The following is a 17023-nucleotide window of genomic DNA, read 5'->3' as shown; positions in this document are numbered from 1 at the left end:
GTGGCAGGACCGTGGGTTCCACCTGGCATGATTTGTGATGGCAGAGTCTACGCACCCGGAGGTGCAGAGGCCCTTGGAGGTCATTGGTCTCCAACTGCTCAATTTTGCAGGTTGGCAAACTGAGGTCCAGGAGAGGGATGGCTTGCTCCAAGCCACAGGGTGAGTTAGGAACTGAGCTGAGACTGTTCTCCCTTCTTCCACTTCCTGCTCTGTTTTCCTTCCACCATCCTTTCCCTACCTGGCTTGAAAAGTCTCCAGAAGGCACCCATTTCCCTGAACTCTGCTTTACTCTTGTCTCCAGAAGCCCAATAAAACAGATGCCTCTGGAAAGGAGGACCTCGTCTCAGAACAAAGACTGGTGCTGGGAGTCACTGGAGGGTGGAGTGCAGAGTGTCTTCGGTCCAGCAAATGCTGCTGGCATCTGTCAGCCCCCTCTCCCCACCCAGGTCTGTGCTCTGCCTCCACAGCAGGACAGGGCCCGCCCAGGGCCCTGGGGTAAGCACACCGCTCATGATCTTCTTTCAGTCCTTCCAACCCTCTTATGACCCGGGAAGGGTCAGCCCCATTTTGCAGAGGCAAACAGGCTCAGAGGAAGAAATTTCTGGACTTGCACAAGCCTTGTTACTGAGAAGTCACAGAGTAGAGCCAGAACCAGGACCAGCTGGCCCGTGCCGTTTGTTCAGCGCTTCCCTGAACTGCCTCGAATTTCAGTGTTTACTCTTGAGAAACTCCCTTGGGTGGCCCGGGTGCAGGGGCTCTGGCCGGCAGCCTGCCTCAGCCAGGGGGCCCTGCAAGAACCAGGGGCTGCAGGGCAGGGCCTGAAAGCGTGATGCTGCGTCGCTGCTGCTGCTGCTGCCGCTGCCTTTTCTTGAGCTCGTGGAGGAGAGGCCTGTGGGGCCTGCAAGAATTGCCAAAGTGCTTTCACACACTGAAATGAAATCTTGCAAGGGGCCAAGGCCACTAAGTTGTGGGTGATGAGGAGCTGCTTTTGACCCACTTGGTGTTGGAACCCTACCCCAGTCCAGCAGGGCCTGGCCAGGTGTCTGCACTTCTGTTGTGACTGGAACCTGCTGGGTAAAGATATGCCCACGTGGTGAGCGGACTCCATGTGGCTCCCAGAACAAGGCAGGGCTGGCCCAGCCCAGAGTGCCCCGCGGAGACCGCTCACTTCTTTCCCAGGGTTCCTTGCCTGGGGTGGAAAGATTCAATTCACTATTGAATCTTTATAGTGACCCCCCCCCCAAAGAGCCCTGCTCCCTTGGCCACCCACCCTGTAGGACACAGAGTGATCCTCCCCACCTGACAGCGTGGGTCGGTGGCTTTAGGGTCGCTCAGCCAGGAGCCCCTTATTTGGAGTCCCGCGCCGCTGGGCCCTGTAACTGCCCCTTGAGGTGGAGACCTTAGGCAGGGGCTCGCTCTTCCTGGCTTGGGGGGCTACCCCTGTGGGTGGTGAGATAGCATATCAGGACAGTGAGAGACATGTGGGTTTGCTTACCTCTGCCATCAGCTAGCTGTGACTTAGGGCACATAACCAAATTGTTCTGTATTAAGCGTTCCCATTTGGAAAGTGGGGGTAATAGTACTAGTGTTGCGGGGTGTGGAGGGCCTCTTTAGGTACTTTGTGTTTAATGCAGCCCCTGGCAGCCTGGAAAGCTGTTGCTGCTTGCCATGGTGACCACCACAGTGTATGAACCTGCTGGTCCAAAGCTGGCCTCCCTTTGGGCGTGGAGGGTGTTGGGCTCCATTCTTTGGGAGGGAATTTAATCAGGTTATAGAAGAGAGACAGGGATTTACTCTGAAGCTGGAAGGTACCGAAACCATCATTCCCAGGTGGCTGACAGCCAGGACAGCGCAGCTCCACAGACCAGCTGTCTCAGGGAAGTCCAGGGAAGGGGCTCTGCTGGGAGTCAGGCGAAGCTGGCCAGCATCCTGGCCCGTTCATGGGGCTGTCGTGTGAACTCCCAGGCAGGTCACTTCCCCTGTCTGGTCTTCCTTCAGTCTCCTTGTCTCTAAGACAGCTATTGGTCCCTGAAATTCCTGCCCTGGGCCAGTGTTCATTGCACCCGTGGTCTGACATGTGACCCCCTGGTTCCTGTCTTTCTGGTGCAAGTTAACTTTAGTTCTTCCTTTGAAACAGAATGGGGAAAACCCATGAGCTCTGATTCTCAGAGCCCGGTTATTGTGAGAAGGAAAACTGGGCTGTGGTGGTGGGGAGCTGGTGTCTCGAGCTGACTGTCTTCAGTGAGGGGTTTCGGAGGGGCAGACCTTCCTCACTGTCCCATGTGGCACCAGCTGGTGGGTGGTCTGTCATGGGAAGTGCTTGGGCCGGGGCTGGAGTGCTTGTTGGAGGCCCTGTGTTGGGGGCGGCGGGTGAGGCAGTCTCTAAGCCCTGTTCTGCTCTGATCCCATCCCCGCTGTGTGGGGCGTGACCCTGGATCTGGGTTAGGCTGGGCTTTTGCTTGGCCCTCATCTGCTCTGAATGCACTTGGACTCAGGTAGTCCTGGGAGGAGAGTGGGAAGGACCACAGGCAAGGCCTGTCCTGGTCTCGGAGCCCTGGGGTCTCACTCATTCACCCCTACTCTGTACCTACCGTGGCCAAGTCCTCCAGGCTCTTAGGACACAACCCTGAGCAAAATGAAAAACATCTCTGCCCTTAGAGGGCTTAAGTGGGGAAGGATACACAGCAGACAGATGGGCAGCTCCAGTCTTGGATAAGTGCCGTGAAGAAGGTCATGCAGGGAAGGGGGTCGGGAGTGATGCTTGGGGCACGGTCCACATAGGATGGCAAAGGGAGCTGTATTTGAGGAGGTGAAACTTGAAGAGGCCTGAATGAAGTGAGGGAGGAGGCCAGGAAGGGATCCGGAGGAAGAACATCCTCGGCCAAGGGAATCACGTCACAGCTCTAGGGCAGGATGAGTTTGGTGAGTTCAAGAAATAGTAACAATGCCAGGGTGGCCCGGAGAGTAGGACTGGGACTGGGGAGACGGGTGGGAGGTGACGTCAGAGATGTGTCCACAGCCTGTGGGCTGCGGCAGGGAGTTTGAATTGTATTCTAAGGGAAAAGGAAGTCAGTGGAGCATTTTGAGGAGGGGAGTGATCTGATCTGGATTTTTAAAGTATTGTTTGAGTTGCTTGGGGAACCTATGGGGTGATGGTGAGGAAGCCCCTGCAGGGACGAAGCATGGACAGGTGGGAGCAGAGAGTGAACACTGTGTGTTTAGAAGGTAGGACTGACAGAGGGTCCTGGTATGTTGAACGTGGAGTTGGAGGGAAAGAGCTGTCAAGCGTGACAAGTGGGAAGTGAGTCATTGGGGACCTTGAGGAATGGTGGGGAGAGACCTCTCCAGGATTGAGTGGACAGTGACTGGTCACCTTCGTGCTTGCTTACTGTGCAGGGTCAGACATTCGGGGAGGGGAGGGAAGAGGTTGTGCACCTCATCAGGAAAGCCTGAGCCCTTCGTGAGCTGGTTCATCCAATGGGAAGACTGAAAAGTGGGAAATCAGCTCGGTGTGGTGGAAAGGACCGCATGTCAGCTCCATAGAGCCTGAGTTCCAGCCGCAGAGGAATCTTTGCCCTCGTCAGCGCAGTGCTGTCTCCAGTGTTTGAGATGGTTCCTGGCACTTAGTCATTGTCTGTTGAATGAATGCACGAGTGAGTAAATGAATGAACTAAACAGAGACTTGGGATCTGGCCCTTCTCCCTCGCTGCTGAACCCAACGTGGTCTGCTCACCTGATGCACAGCAAAGCCAATGTGCTGATACCGGGTGGTGGTGAAGGAAAGTACTGGGTTTACTGCAGGATGCCCAGTGCGGAGAACAGGCAGCTCATGCTCGAAAGACTCCAACTTCCTGATGGCTTTCAGAGAAAGGTTTTTAAGGGCAAGGACCGGGGTGAAGGTTGCAAGATAGGTGATCAGCTCATGGACTTTGTTCAGATTGGTTAGCAGTGAGGTAACAGGGAGATGTTTCAGGAATCTTAATTATCCACCTTCTGGTTCCAGCCAGTCTGGGGTCTATGGGCTTGTGGTCAGATCACCATCCTCAACTGGGTAGCGGTGTTAGTTTCTGCAGAACAGCCTAAAGATAGATTGTTATCTAAATCTCTTCTGAATTAACAAGATTGTCTTATCATGAACAAGTAAATCAGTCAGTCAGTCCCTTCCAGAGGAACTAGGAATCCTGTGACTCTTGTTCTAATCATTAACTGCAGGAGTCTGCTCTTTGGAACTTGGGGGTGGCCAACAAGAAGCAGGGAACATGAGGGGCTTGTATGCAGGAAGGCCCCACAGGGCCCTGCTCAGTTTCAGCCCCCTCTTTTCTTTGACATTCCTCAGTCCTGAGGGGAATGGGGGGCAGGACAAGAAAGGGAATAAAGTTTTGGATAGGGAGATTAGCCATCAACTCAGCAGGGGGCTTGGTTTCAGAGTTTTGGTCTTGGCTCCTCGGCCCCTGCTCTCCTTTATAAAGTAGGGGGATCAGGTCCTGGCAGGGCTCCTTCACTTGGGGTCCACAGAGGAGTCTGTGAACCCTCAGAAATTCCTCCCAAAATACTGGGCATGTGCACATTTTCTGAAAGTGGTCTGGGATCCAGAGGAGGTTGGGAAGCCCCTGGGGCTTTCTTCGAAGGCCATTCCTTCCCGCTCCAGCCTCCCGGGCCTCGCAGTGGCTCCAGTAGGTCGGAGTGTCCTGAGGCTGGAGGCTACACTGAAAAGTTGCAGTCACAGAGTCTCTAGGCCCTGTTGCTTATTATGAGGTACTGATGGATGGCAGCGAAAATGCCAGAAGCGTATAAAGCAGTGAAGCAGAAAAACAAGAGGCTGCTTAATTTGCAGAGACCACGAGATGTTTATTTTGTAAGAGAAAATCCTCCTTGGTGTAGGGACCTTTGAGGTGTATTTGGGGGACCCCCTTTTGTCATGGTGCACATGAGGCAGCCCCAGTGGTTTCCTGCAGGCGAGAGGTCAGGGCTGGGGGGCACTACTTTTCTGGGGTGAACGCATGGCTCAGTGCCCGCCTTTTTTAGTTCAGTAACATGACCCAGCTTTCCCCAGCCCAGGTGGGCCCCGTGCAGAGTGTAGGTACCAAGGGGAGGGGGCTCAGCCTGGTCAGCAAATGACCTGGGCAGCCTCTTGTCCGTGCCTGGAGTCTGTCTCCAGGACTGGAGGCCTGAGGCAGGCGGCAGTAGGGGTGCCCTGTCCTATGCGGGAAAGGCACCTGAGCGGCCGTCAGTCACCAGGGGCGATGTTTCTCACACGCCAGGTAGTGCATTGAAATAAGTAGGGGGGTTTGTGGAAAGGGGGAGAAATGGGACGTGGCCTGATATCTCTAACTCCGTAATCTGTCCTGGACAGTCTGTTCCGGGATCTTTGTCTCTGCTCTCTGGAGCATGGGGTCAGCCAGGGTTGAGGGACTTTGGCCCCGCAGTCAGGGAAGGTAGGTGTGGGCTCTCTGAAGACGCTCACTGTCCTTTGTTCTGGTGTAGAGTCCCTGTCCTCTAGCAGAGGCCAAGGGGCCGCCTTGGCCTGGCTCCACCGAGTCTGGACATGAGCCAGGAACAGCATCCGACTAGCAGTGTGGATGCTCCTTTAAGAAGCACGTCATGGAGCTGGTTTCTGACCTAAATTTGTTTCTCTTTTCCCCCTGCCCCCACTCAGTTGGCTGGAGTTGTCTTCCTCGGAGTCGGACTTTGGGCATGGAGCGAAAAGGTAGGTGTGACCGTCACTAGGACCCTGAGCATCAGTCAGCCCAAGCCAAGTTTGTTCAGCATTAATTATCCCTTCCTGCATACGCCTCCCTGACGAGCATCTCTCGTGCAGGGTAATGATTGGTAGTCATTAATCTTTACAGAGCCGGCTCATGGAAGTTACTGAACTTAGAATGAAAACCCCTGGAGTCCCATGGCTGGCTCTGCTTCCCCGTGGTAGGGTGGCTGCTAGAGATCCAGGCGGGGCTAGTTGGGATTTTGGGCCCTGTGAGCAGAGTCCTCTCTGCTGTTCCCAAGTCACCCAGGGGCTTGTCTGCAGTTGTGTCCAGGGCAGACCTGGGGCTGCCTTCTGGAATGGACGCTGTCTGTGCCCCTCGGAGCCCGCAGGTCCCTGGACACAGTTGTGTTGACTCCCGGAGATCTTGTTCTCGCCCACGGAAGGGACCCCTGAGTCAGGCAGCAGGGCTCTGTGATGTGCCCCCAGGGCACCCTGTGGGGCCGGAGCAGGTCTTTAGCACCTGCCAGCGATCCTTCTTGCCCAGCCTGTGGGAGACAGGAGGGGAAACCAGGCTCTTACTGTCCTGAAGGATAAAGGGCAGTTGGAACGGCAGGGAGGGCCTAGACTGGATGTGGGTAGGGTGGAACCATGGTGCCACCTCTTGCTTTGCAGGTGGGTGGGTTCTGGGGAGGCGGAGAGGCCGGGCAGGAAACAATGGGATGTAAAGCATCTTCCTCTCGGACTCCAGGCCCAGAGCCCTCTCCCTTCAGTGGAACCTCTCCTTGCTTCCAGGAGAAGGAAGCAGGAGTACTTAAGGCTGTGGGCTTTCTTGCCATGGCCTTAGGAACTGGATAAGGTCCGCCTTTGGGTTTGGGCCCCTCTAAGAGCTTGCAGTGCAATGTCACTTTGCCCTAGTGACCGCGCTTCTGGTGCAAACCATGACTCATAGCGCCACCGTGTGACCACTTCTGGAACAGCAGCATCTCAAGCCAACAGAGCCCTGAGCCTAGGCCTGGCTGCCCTGGCTGTCCGGTTCCAGCCGGGTGCCTGGACCAGCTGCTCTTTTCCCCTTCCTCCTTTGGATCCTGTAGAACTGCTCTGCCCATTTCGGGTACCATTAGTCAGATGTGACTAATTCTGTTTAAATTAAAATGAAATAGAAATTAAAACTCAGTTCTTATTTCTACTAGGCCACGTTTCAGGTACTCAGTAGCACATGTGACCAGTGGCTACCATTTTGAGCAGTGCAGAGATGGAACATCTCCATCATCACAAAAAGCTCGTCACACAGCACTGCCTTCATCTGTCCTTGGTTGGATACGTTTTTCACAAGAGTGTTCATATTGAAGCTGTTTTTCATCTTAGGATACTGGGGTTCTCCATGAATTGAGTACAAAGTCAGCTGTCAGATGACCAGAGGCCAGGCTCAGGCCATGGCCCCAGGGTGCCTTGACCACAGGCCACAAGGCCCCTCAGAGCCCCCTCCACCCCAGGCCTGGGCATTGGCACCCTGCAGGCCACAAAAGAAGTGTGGGGTCTGCCTGAGAGGAGCTCACAGCCTAGACAGAGACTGGGAACAGGAGGGCACCTGGGGGCCAAGGTAGGCAAAGATCTGCTGGGCAGAGGGGCCTCTAAGGGGGCAGGCGGGCAGGGGCCAGGCTCTGGCCTGGCTTTTAATGACTGAGCTTCAGAAGGCTGGTCTCTGTCCTCATTTAGTTCTGAACCCAGGCTCCCCCCTCCCCCCCGCCCCCGCCGGGCACCCCTGACTCTCTGAGGCTGATGTTGCCCCGCTCTCTCTGCTTCTTTCAGGGCGTGCTGTCCGACCTCACCAAAGTGACCCGGATGCATGGAATCGACCCTGTGGTGCTGGTGCTGATGGTGGGCGTGGTGATGTTCACACTGGGCTTCGCTGGCTGTGTGGGGGCCCTGCGGGAGAACATCTGCCTGCTCAACTTTGTGAGTGGCCCCAGATGTGGTGGGGGGAGATGGGGTGGGATAGGGACATACGCTCTGCTGGGCGGGCTTAGCCCTTATCTGGTTGGAGGGGTAGCAGCTCTTACAGGCCTCCCCCAGGATCTGCCAGTGGCCTGGAGGAGGCTGCCCTTTGCACTCTGCTGCCCCCCCGAAAGGTGAGATTTCAGGAAAATGATGAACTAGCTCGGCATCCCTGGAGAAGCCGGGGTCCCTCTGGTTTTCAGCTCCTGGTGGGTGGAGCCGGCTGCTTGCCAGCCTGCTCCCTTTTATATTCCTTCTGACGTGCTAAAGGCGTTGTTTGTTTGCTACTCACCTTTGCCCTTCCTGGCTAAGATCAAAAGACCTTGCTGGTAATGTTAGGAAACCTCTTCCCCCCTCTAGGGTATGAGTCTGTTGGATGTGCAATGCAGAATCCATAATTTCCTGGCAGAACTTCAGGTTACTAAGAGTTTAGTTTTATATTTAGATAGACGTTCATTTTGAAATGCATTCAGTTAAAATTAAAAAGCACCTGGTAGGGAAAACACATCATCGTTGTTGTTGAATTTATTCGATCAAGCTTTTCTTTTCTGGGCTTAATTTCAAAGCCAAACACGTGGGGATTGTTTGTTTTGTTTTGTTTTTTAATTTTTTTTCTCTTGCAATTATTGTGTTTGGTTATCTTGCTCCTATGTGAATGGAGATTCCATTCTGGAGGGCCCCGGGTGTGTGTCTGTTTGTATGTATGCGTGTCTTATTTTGAGATATCTGCCGGTTGTGGTGTAACTGCTCAGTGTACTGCATGGCCGGTGATGATGGCTGTGATAACACCAGCTCTGCAGGCTGGAAGGCAGCCTCGACGGGAGGGGCTGTGGACCTGTGGCTGCACTGGCCCTTGCAGAATTCCACTGCTCTCGTGGCCAGGGGCAGCTGTGCTTCTGGAGAGGTCTTTATAAAGTTGATGCACATACCGAGTAGGGACTGATAAACTGAGGTGAGCCTCAGTTTCCTTATCCCTGAAGTGGGAGTGACAGATTTCTAGCAGCGGGATGGTGGTGTGGGCGAGGAGAGTGGTCAGACCGTGTGTCCTAAAGGGGCGGATCGCCTGCTGGGGTAGGAGAGCCATTCGTTCCCTTGATGGGGTGTCCTTGTTGGAGGAGGGAGATGGTTGACACTCTGTCTTGGCACTTTCTTTCTCGTACTTTTGCTCATCTGACTTGTACCGACAGTGCAGTGACCTGGGTAGGGATGACTATCTCGGTTTTATGGATGAGGTGGAGTTGTCCAGAGTACCCAGCTAATAACATGGGATTCCCAGGGCCCCAGCTCGGTCTCTTGGGTGCCGGCCCATGCCCTCAGCGACAGACAGCAGTTCTGGGTCAGATGAGGGTGACCCCCCCCGTCCCCCGTGTCGCCCCTGCAGTTCTGCAGTGCCATTGTGCTCATCTTCTTCCTGGAGCTGGCCGTGGCCGTGCTGGCCTTCCTCTTCCAGGACTGGGTGAGGGACCGGTTCCGGGAGTTCTTCGAGAGCAACATCAGATCCTACCGGGACGACATTGACCTGCAGAACCTCATCGACTCCCTTCAGAAAGCTGTAAGTACCAGCCCCAGCCTTCTCCCCAGTACAGCCCGGCTGTCCTGTCTTCAGTCTGTGTGTGGGGGGGACACGGGCCCCCCTCCTCAGCTCTGCCCACAGTGGGGAGGCCATGGGAGGGCCACCTCCACCGCTGGTCAAGTTAGCTTTGCCTGCTTATGGATGCTGACGGGCCAGGCTTGCTGTCAGGGTGCCCTCCCCCATTTGCTTTGGGCAGGTAGTCCAGCTGCATCTGTGGCCACCCTCCCCTGCGGGGCCCAGATCTCTCCAACCCTGACCATGCAGGCGGCTGCAATTCCCTGGGTGCTGTGGGCGCCGAGGGGCAGAGCTGAGTGCGTGACTCCCTGTCTGAGGCTATTCCTGTCCGTTCCTCTCTGGGACCTTTTCCCCTTCCTGTCTGAGAGGGCAGAGCTGCCTGGAGGAACTTCCTCAGAGGGAGAGGAATGTAACCTCCCTGGAATATGTCCCCAGGGGTTTGTCTAAGCAGTCCCAGGCTGTGGCCTTTTCTCCATCTGGTCTCCATCCCTCCTGTGTGAGGCTGCACCTGGAGGCTGTGGGACCACAGCCACCCCCACCATCAGCTCCGTTCCCCAGAAGGACCCCATTGCCCACCATGCTGGCCAGTGCATGGGTCTGCCAGGAAACCTGGCTTCCTCAGGAACTTTTTATATGGAACCCTTTGGTTCTGAGAAGAAAATAAATTAGCCTTAAAAACAACTCTGATCCATTCTGTTCATTGACCAAAACTTGTTTACCCTTATTGCATGTATCATGGGATCAGCAAAACCCATTTATGTGACCAGGGACCCTTCCTGTGCTAGTAGCGACCTGTATTCGTCTGTGAAAGTCCCTCATTCCTCCCTCTTCTGACGCCCCTCCCTTGCTGTGCCTCCTTCAAGGCAGTGGTTCTGTTTCCACGTAGCCGTGGGCTTGCTTGTGTCAAGGATGCTGGGGTGGTTCCTTCCTGCACTGGCCTTCAAGACACTGTAGTTTTCTCCATTGCCCTCTCATTAAAAATACCTTAACCAGAGTAAATTATAGTGCATCCTTGTGGTGAAATGTTAGATTAGAGTTAGAGCCCCTGGAACCATGGAGGGGTGGGGGCTGGGGCAAGGGTAGGGGAGACAGGATTTTTACCTCGGAAATGGAGAGTGAGGCAGAAATCCTGGTTGTGGGCTTGTGATTCTGGCCATCGCCACATCAGCTGTGAGGACAAGTGCAAAAGTGACACCTGCTCTTGGGTTGGAATGCCACTGACGTCACAGTGTCACTTTCACTGTGTTTGGTTTTATGATTTGTTTTTTAGACAAGTGGGGGTTCTCTTTGCTGCTTCCCCAGATAGTGGGAGGTTGTGGGGAGGGAGGGCGGAGACCCCGGGTCGGGGCTGAGCTCTGATTGCGTCAGCATCACCCCAGTTGTAACTCTTCCTGGGGAGCAGACGTTCTACAGCTGTCTTCTGTAGAGAGGCACGAAGGTGACTGGGGCCCGCTTGGATGGTTCTTGGGGAGGAAGACACACTGCCCACAGGGCCAGGGAGGTGTTTTCTTGAGGGGAAGTAGAGGACCACATCGGAATGAGAGCAGGAAGCCCGCTCTGGAATTGGCAGGTGGAGGGTGGGCATTTGGGGAGGGAGGGAAAGTTCCACTGTGAGGAGGGAGTGGATCAGAGGCCAGGGGATGCCACGGAGCCAGCCAGTGTGTTGGGCCCAGACAGGATGCAATTTCCTTCTTAAAAGGCCACCTGGGTCACCTCATTCACATCTCTGTGAGGGGAGGTCCCTGGGGTGGGCTTTGAATCTCTGTGCGGTACACGGCGGTGCACTTAGCCTCGTGTCCCTAAGACTGATGCCCTGTGCCGAGTAGCCACAGCCCCAGCCCGGGCTCCAATGGCTCTTGGCTTTGTGATTGCAGAACCAGTGCTGCGGGGCATACGGCCCTGAAGATTGGGACCTCAACGTCTATTTCAACTGCAGTGGCGCCAGCTACAGCCGCGAGAAGTGTGGGGTGCCCTTCTCCTGCTGTGTGCCGGACCCCGCGGTGAGTCGGTCCCCCAGGAGCAGAGCAGTCCCTGCCTCCCTGAGGGCTCTGGCTGCCTCGCTTCTGCAGGTGGAATGAGCGCCCGGCTCCCCCTCTGCTTACCCCAGGGCTCTTGCAGCTCTGAAATCCTTGATGTGTAAATTCTGGGAACATATTTGCACGGCTCACCCTGGCTCTAGTGTTCTGGGTGAAGCAGGAAGAAAAAGTGTTACGCCTCCTGAGACGGGCTCTCCCTTGGGGGACCTGGACAGGATGCTGTGACTGTATTGAACCCTGGTCTCCTTGTGCCGGAGAAGACACTCAGTCAGAGAAGCCCACCATCTGGGGTGGGGCAGAATTCTCTCCCGTTCTTTCTTCTTTACCTGTTTCATCCCCAGTCTGTGACCCAGGTCCTTGGGTTCTGGAAACTGAGCTCTTGGGTGTCCTTGAAGGAAAGCTAAGGGTTTACCTGAACTGAGCCCGAGCAGAGGGGAGCCCTTACTGCTCTCCGTGCAGTCACGCTGGCTGGTGCTGGTGGACACGGCGGCGTCGCCGCAGCATGGGCGGGTTCCCCAGCCCGGGAGAGGCTCAGGGCTGCGGAGGTTCCACAGCCGGGGGCTGACGTTCCCACTGGGACTGTGACATCTTTAGCAGGGCGACTTTTCCTTTCTGGCACAGGGGTTGGCAGCTCTGACCTGTGCACCAAATCTGGCCTGCTGTCTGTTTTTGAATGACCTGCAAGCCAAGAATGGTTTCAGCCATTTTTTAAATGGTTGAAAAGAAATCAAAAGAAGGATAACATTTTGTGACATGTGAAAATTCAAATTTCAGTGTTTGTAAAGTTTTCTTGAAATACAGCCATACCCGTTCATTTATATATTGTCAGTGGCTGTGTTTATGCTACAACAGGAGAGCTAAGTAGGAGCTACACAGACAAGTCTAAGTATTTACTGTCTAGCCCTTCACACAGAAGACTTGCCACCCCCTGTCCTAACACGGAACGTTAGTTGGCAGCGTGATGGAAGGGCGTGAGCTGAAATGGAGTCGGTACAGCTGTTTGGTGGAAGCCTTCTACCACTGGCTTCTCAAAAGCACAAAAATAACTCATCTTTTCTTCTGCTTTTCTTACAGCAAAAAGTTGTGAATACACAGTGTGGCTATGATGTCAGGACTCAGGTGAGAGCCCCAATGCATATAACTTTGAATTCTTTAGGCTTATTCCCTAGCGTCCAACTTCCTGATTTAGCACAAGTGCAGACTGGAGTGGGAAAGCCAGGGGAGCCTAAGCCCACGGGTGCCACCTAAGCCGGGAGCGAGGCGGGCGGAGCGCACCGCCGCACACACACCCTCCTCAAGTGGGTGGCAAGACTCACGGGAACAGTGATGGCTGTGATTCAAGCCTTGTGAACCACAGTCACAAAATCTAGCAGTTGCTACATTAATGGAAAGAGGTCGGACGGAAGTTTTCCGGGACAGAGACCATGTTCTTAAGAGCCTCTTTGGAGTCCTAGGAGGTGTCTGTTATAGGGGTTCAGGATGGGGCTGCAGGAGCGTATGGCTGGTCCAGTGGTCTGCCGCTGCTGAATGGAGGTGGTGGTGACGATGAGGAGTGAGACGGGGCTCATGGCAGGAGCAGGGCCCAGTCCTCTAGGCCTTCTTCAGGCCACAGGAAGTGTGCATTTGGATGTGAAGAGGAGTGAGTCCCCACCCCAGTCCTTGCTCTGGTGGCCTTCAGTGATGTGAATAACAGCTGTTCTGAAGGGGAGGGGTCTCTGGGAACCTGCAGACACCTCTCCTGTTGGCCAGGACACTAGGGATGTGACCCTCCAGTTTGGGAAACCTCGGCTTCTTCTGCAGTGACCTCCGCTTCACAGGGATGCTGTGTCCGCATCAGCTTCTCCAGTTACAGATTTCGTTGCCACTCGTGTTAGTTCCTAGGTCTGACATAACAAAGCACCCAGACCGTGTGGTTGAAGTAACAGGTTTATTTTCCCACAGTTCTGGAGGCTAGAAGTCCAAGATCAAGGTGCCAGCAGGGTGGGTCCCTTCTGAGGACCCCCCTCCTTGGCTTGTAGGTGGTACCTTCTCCCTGTGTCCTCGCATGGGCTTCCCTCTGTGTCTCTTGGTGTCCTGATCTCTTCTTCTTGTAAGGACACCAGTCATATTGGATTAGGTCCCACCCCAATGACCTCATCTTAATTTATTTACTTCTTTAAATACCCTGTCCCCAAATACAGTCACATTCTGAGGTCTTGGGGGCCAGGACTTTAACATACAAATTTTAGGGAGACACAGTTCAGCCCCTAACACTGCTAAAATGAATGACTGTTCCGTTACTGTTTCATGGAAGAGGCTGATGGGTGAGGGGGCCGGGGCTGATTGCTGTGTGTGGGGTGGGTGGGGATGCAGTGTATGTGCTGTGGCCACATCCCAGCATGCTTAGCGAGCCTCCGCCAGGGGTCAGGATCAGAAAGCGCTTATGACTTCTCCTGCTGGCTTTGGCTCCTAGAGCCAGGCTTGCCTGGCTGGGATCACAGTCTGAGAAGCCACTGTCCCTTTCTTCTCCTGCTTCTTTCTGAAGATAGTGAACCCTCTTCCCCCAGTTTTCTCTCTTTAAGGCACACTTTCCTTCTCCAAGCCTTCCAACCCCTTCCCCTTTCTCCAGATGAGGGCTGTGGCGGTGTGTTGAACAAGTTGATCTTGAAATCTGTGGAGGCCCTAACAGAAAGGAGTTAAAGATCATAGCCAGGGAGCCTTTGGTTAGGCAGGTTATAAAACTCAAGCTGTCCAGGGAAGGGCAGAGACCGAGGCAAGTAGATGCGTTTCTCCTGGAGAGTTTTCTTGTCTGTCCGTCCTCGGCGCCTGCCTCCCAGATTTCTTATTCTCCCCGAGCCTTGTCCTTCCCCCAGCGGGAGCCCTCTGGGGAACCAGGTTGGGGACCGCCTGTGTGTCGCGGGCTCAGGCGGCTGTGATGCTTCCCTGCAGCTGAAGAGCAAGTGGGACGAGTCCATTTTCACGAAAGGCTGCATCCAGGCGCTGGAGGGCTGGCTCCCGCGGAACATCTACATCGTGGCTGGCGTCTTCATCGCCATCTCACTGCTGCAGGTTTGTTCCCACCACCCTTTGTGGCTGCCTTGCCCACCTTGTGGCTGCACCTGGCCTTGTGAACCAGATTCCACACGTGGAAAGATGCTGGTGGCGGAGGGCGCGGTGAGGCCAGGGTGAGCAGGCTGGCTGGTGTCTGCCTGGAGAGGAACTGGCAGGAGGAAGAATTTACAGTGGGGCAGAAAAAAGCAAAATTCCTAAGGTGACCAAGTTCATGTGAGTCTGTTTCTGGTAGAAGGACATCAGTCTCCCCACATGATTATCCTGGTCACTGAGGTCAGAATGTAGCTTCAGACATCAGCGCAGCCCAAATCGGGGACACCCTTACTTTTATTATGGAACCCAGGTTTACAGGAAACATTCAAGATTTATTATTTTGGGAATCAGAACCAGTCAGGGTGACCCTGCTATTTTCGGTTTCACCCGAGTTACAAAGTGTGTCCCAGCCCGTGGTATGTGACATGCGTGGCCCTGCCGGAGGCAGGGCAGAACGTCTGTTTTGCTTCTGTGGGGACTGCTGTTTGCCCCTTCTAGGCTCTAGGGACACAGCAGAGTCGACCCCGGGGCTCATTTGTTTTAACTGTGGGTTGGTCCCCTTTGCTGCCTGCGCAGTTGTGGCTCCTTGTGTCCTCAGGCTCTGCCCCTCCTCGCCCTTTGGGCCCTAACACTGACTGCCACCTCTGCTGGCTTTGTTTTCAGATATTCGGCATCTTCCTGGCGAGGACCCTGATCTCGGACATCGAGGCGGTGAAGGCAGGCCACCACTTCTGAGGAGCCACTTCGTCCGAGCAGAGCTGAGCCGTGCTGTGGAGGCCGAAGCCCTTCACCGCCCTCAACTTTATGTCCAGAGGGAGAGAAATGGACGCACCCGGCCAGAGCCAGCACCCATCTTCAGTATCAGCGTGATGTGACCTCTCTGTTTCTACTTGCTGGTGCTGAAGACCGAGGGCCCCCCCCACCTGCACAGACCTGTCACCAAGACCCCCACCCTGGGGTCTTCCCAGAGTCAGAGGATGTGTCTTTAAGTCGGGGAGGTGACTCTGAGGGACAGACAGCTCTCAAGGCTGTGAGGACGGCTCAGCCCGGTCCTTCTGGGGCCCAAGTGCATCTGCACCCTGGCCTCCTCACCACCCACGTCATCGGTGCTGGCTTGGAGGGCAGTGGGGCGGGGCTGGGGGGCCAGCCGGCCTTGGCAAGACTTCCCGCAGCAGCACAGGGGCGCTGCCTGTGCCCTCTGAGTGCACAAGCCGGGGGTGTTGGCGGGATGCTCAGCCACATCCAACTGAAGGAAGCCTGAGCCAGTGCGTGGGTTGGTGCCACGGGAGTGCCTCGTCCGCCCCTTCCTCCCCCAGGGTAAGAATTGCCTCCGATCTTGACAGCATTATACCCTGATGGCACAAGGAGGTGGTGGACACAGCTCTCCTTTTGCTAAAGTGTGTAAATAGTTTATTTATAGGGGTAAGAATGTTTTCACACCACGTCTTCACTTCCTCTGGCATTCTCCTCTCAACAGCCTTACACAGTGTCTGGGTCTGAAGCCACCCCTTTCAGCTCCCTTGAGTGTCTCCCGAGCCAGCCCCATCAACTTCTCCTTTTCATCCCTGATAGCCCAGCTGCACAGATGTGCCCCCTCTTCTCTACACACCCTCAACACACACCCCCACTGCCCTCCCCGCTCAGCCTCACCGTCTTCTGGTCTTGGTGCTACTGAAACCGTTACCTGGAACTTGAATCCTGACCCTCCCTCACTGCAAGGCCAAGGAGCCCCAGCCAGAGACGGCCAGCCCGAACCCTTTGGCCAGGGCTCTTCTCCAGGCCACGTGCTACGGGCCGGCGGGCCGGCCTGGCATTTGCCTCTCCCTGGAGAGAGAAGCCCTGGAGCCAGGCCCCTGGGCCCTGTGCCGAGCCACAGACCCTAGCCTGCAGCTGCCTAGGGGCTTGGGATGTTTCACTGCTAACTTTCGTGATGACCCCCCACCCCTCGACCGGAATATCTGTGGTCACCGTGTCCTGTCCGGGCGGTTGGGGGCTTGCTCTTAGAAACGATGTCTGACTTGTGTGCCGAAGAGCCCCCCGGGGGTAGATGGGGCGTTCGTGCGTCTTTGGCTGGGCGATACTCTGAACGCTTCTCTGGATCTTGCATTGGCCTGTCCTCATCGTTCAGAGGTGGAGTGCCACCTTCACTTACTGCCCAAGTGTACATGCTCGTGTGGTGTATTCTGGTGGCTGTTTGTTGATGATGTTGGTTTTGTTTTGTTACAATTTTCTCTGTAGACTAGAGGAAAAAGAATGCTTGTTTTTAGGAAGCGTGATGCTTTTCTTTGACTGCCAAACTCTTTTATGGAATATATCTTTCTATTAATGCTGTTGTTTTGATTGCTTTTGTTTCGGGTCACATCAAGAGGGCATTAAGCATCTCTCTCAGCCGCCGAGGGAACCAGTGGGATCGGGTGTGGCTAGGCACAACAGGGAGGTAGATGAAATAAATTTCATTGAGTGCTTTTTAGAGTCCGTGTGCCACTTTCAGTGATCCTTTGTCTGGAGGTTACAACTGGAACAGCTGGCTTGTGGCTTGGTCATGCCCAGCTGGAGCACAAGGTAGAACTTTGACTCCATGGGCCTGGAGGAAACATTATTTTAGCTTCTAACTGT

General features: G+C 54.9%; 1 protein-coding gene across 3 annotated transcripts in view; it reads left to right on the top strand.

Annotated features, from left to right (window-relative positions):
* The window catches only part of TSPAN14 (tetraspanin 14), a 54282-nt gene extending 37546 nt beyond the window's left edge, over positions 1-16736 (top strand). For all 3 annotated transcript variants that reach the window (XM_072971206.1, XM_072971208.1, XM_006211624.4), the window contains 7 exons: positions 5657-5707; positions 7514-7660; positions 9081-9251; positions 11162-11287; positions 12398-12442; positions 14252-14371; positions 15071-16736. In XM_072971206.1, the coding sequence (XP_072827307.1) occupies positions 5657-5707; positions 7514-7660; positions 9081-9251; positions 11162-11287; positions 12398-12442; positions 14252-14371; positions 15071-15142 (732 nt within the window). In that variant the 3' untranslated portion in view covers positions 15143-16736. The remainder of the gene's footprint in view (positions 1-5656; positions 5708-7513; positions 7661-9080; positions 9252-11161; positions 11288-12397; positions 12443-14251; positions 14372-15070) is intronic.
* Positions 16737-17023: the final 287 nt, after the last annotated feature.

Source organism: Vicugna pacos, chromosome 11, assembly GCF_048564905.1.
Source record: "Vicugna pacos chromosome 11, VicPac4, whole genome shotgun sequence".
NCBI classification, from domain to species: Eukaryota; Metazoa; Chordata; class Mammalia; order Artiodactyla; family Camelidae; genus Vicugna; species Vicugna pacos.
This window is presented reverse-complemented; position numbering and strand designations above follow the sequence as displayed.